The 1052-nt window shown below is 47.9% G+C and overlaps 1 protein-coding gene across 1 annotated transcript; it reads right to left on the bottom strand.

The window, feature by feature from the left end:
* Window positions 1–25: 25 nt before the first annotated feature.
* Window positions 26–763, bottom strand: TEOVI_000684000 (esterase, putative; the record flags this gene model as incomplete). Its single annotated transcript, XM_067220887.1, has 1 exon — window positions 26–763. The coding sequence occupies one exon, from the start codon at window positions 761–763 to the stop codon at window positions 26–28; it is 738 nt and encodes a 245-aa protein (XP_067076988.1).
* Between the last annotated feature and the right edge of the window lie 289 nt (window positions 764–1052).

Here is a 1052-nt window from a genome sequence, read left to right as displayed (position 1 = left end):
TATATATATATATACTTCACCACTCTCATTTCATCAACGTCATGAAGTCTGGAAGTTGAGTCGCCACATTTCCTGGAATGATTTGAGCTGAGTGGGGTGAACTCTCAATCGCGCTCATTAGGGCATCGAACACCAAAGCGCCTCCAGTCTCACTAAAGTGAAGACCATCAGAAAGGTAATCGCACCACGGCCCTTTGGCTACATTTGGCGACTCAGCGTCTTTTCCAAGAAAACGTTCGTACAGGTCAACGACATGAACGTCATTGTGCGCTTTTTTCTCCACGCATCCGACCTGCAAAACCGCATCGCGATAACTGAGGACCCTTTCAAGTGATCGGCCACAGGTGCTGGGGTCTGCCCCAAACTCCCGCTGCAGGCGTTTATGCCACTTTTCAACATTTATAGGTGGTGGCGTCATGAGAAAAATACCGCCGACAGGAGAAGCGTGTTTACGTACCAAGTCGATGATCGCCCTCAAGTTACTCTTGAATTCATGCAACGGTACGGCCTGACCACCGGTGGCACAGTCATTGGAACCCAACAACAATGTTATAAACAGCGGACGTGGGGCGTACGCGGGAAGTAAATGGTGCCGTGACTCATCATTCTTCAGTATGCTCAGAATCCAACGAGTGTTGTAACCACACAACCCACGGTTTATGACGTCTGCGCGGCGGACGTATACGTTGCTCAGTCGTGACGCCCACCCGCACTCAAAGCCCCACTCCGTGAGAGAATCACCCAACAAAAGAATGTGAGACATAGAAAATACGTCGGAGGGGAAAAGAGGTACAAAACTGTTGAATATAGGTGATGTCTGTTGCTAATGTTTCTTCTTTGATACTATTATTAATACTGGTGGATCGCGTAACGCAATCGCGCAGCAAAAATGAAAGGAGGGAAGAAGGGACATACACGACAAATACTCGGCACTATCTAACATACAATACAACCGCCACAACAATGTTGTTATTAACCCCAAATGCTCTCCCCCACTTGCCGCACACAAACACCCCATAATAACCGTAAGCGCCAACTCTGGTGAAGAATAA

Source organism: Trypanosoma equiperdum, assembly GCF_001457755.1.
Source record: "Trypanosoma equiperdum strain OVI genome assembly, contig: ctg_1254, whole genome shotgun sequence".
Classification (NCBI taxonomy): domain Eukaryota; phylum Euglenozoa; class Kinetoplastea; order Trypanosomatida; family Trypanosomatidae; genus Trypanosoma; species Trypanosoma equiperdum.
This window is presented reverse-complemented; position numbering and strand designations above follow the sequence as displayed.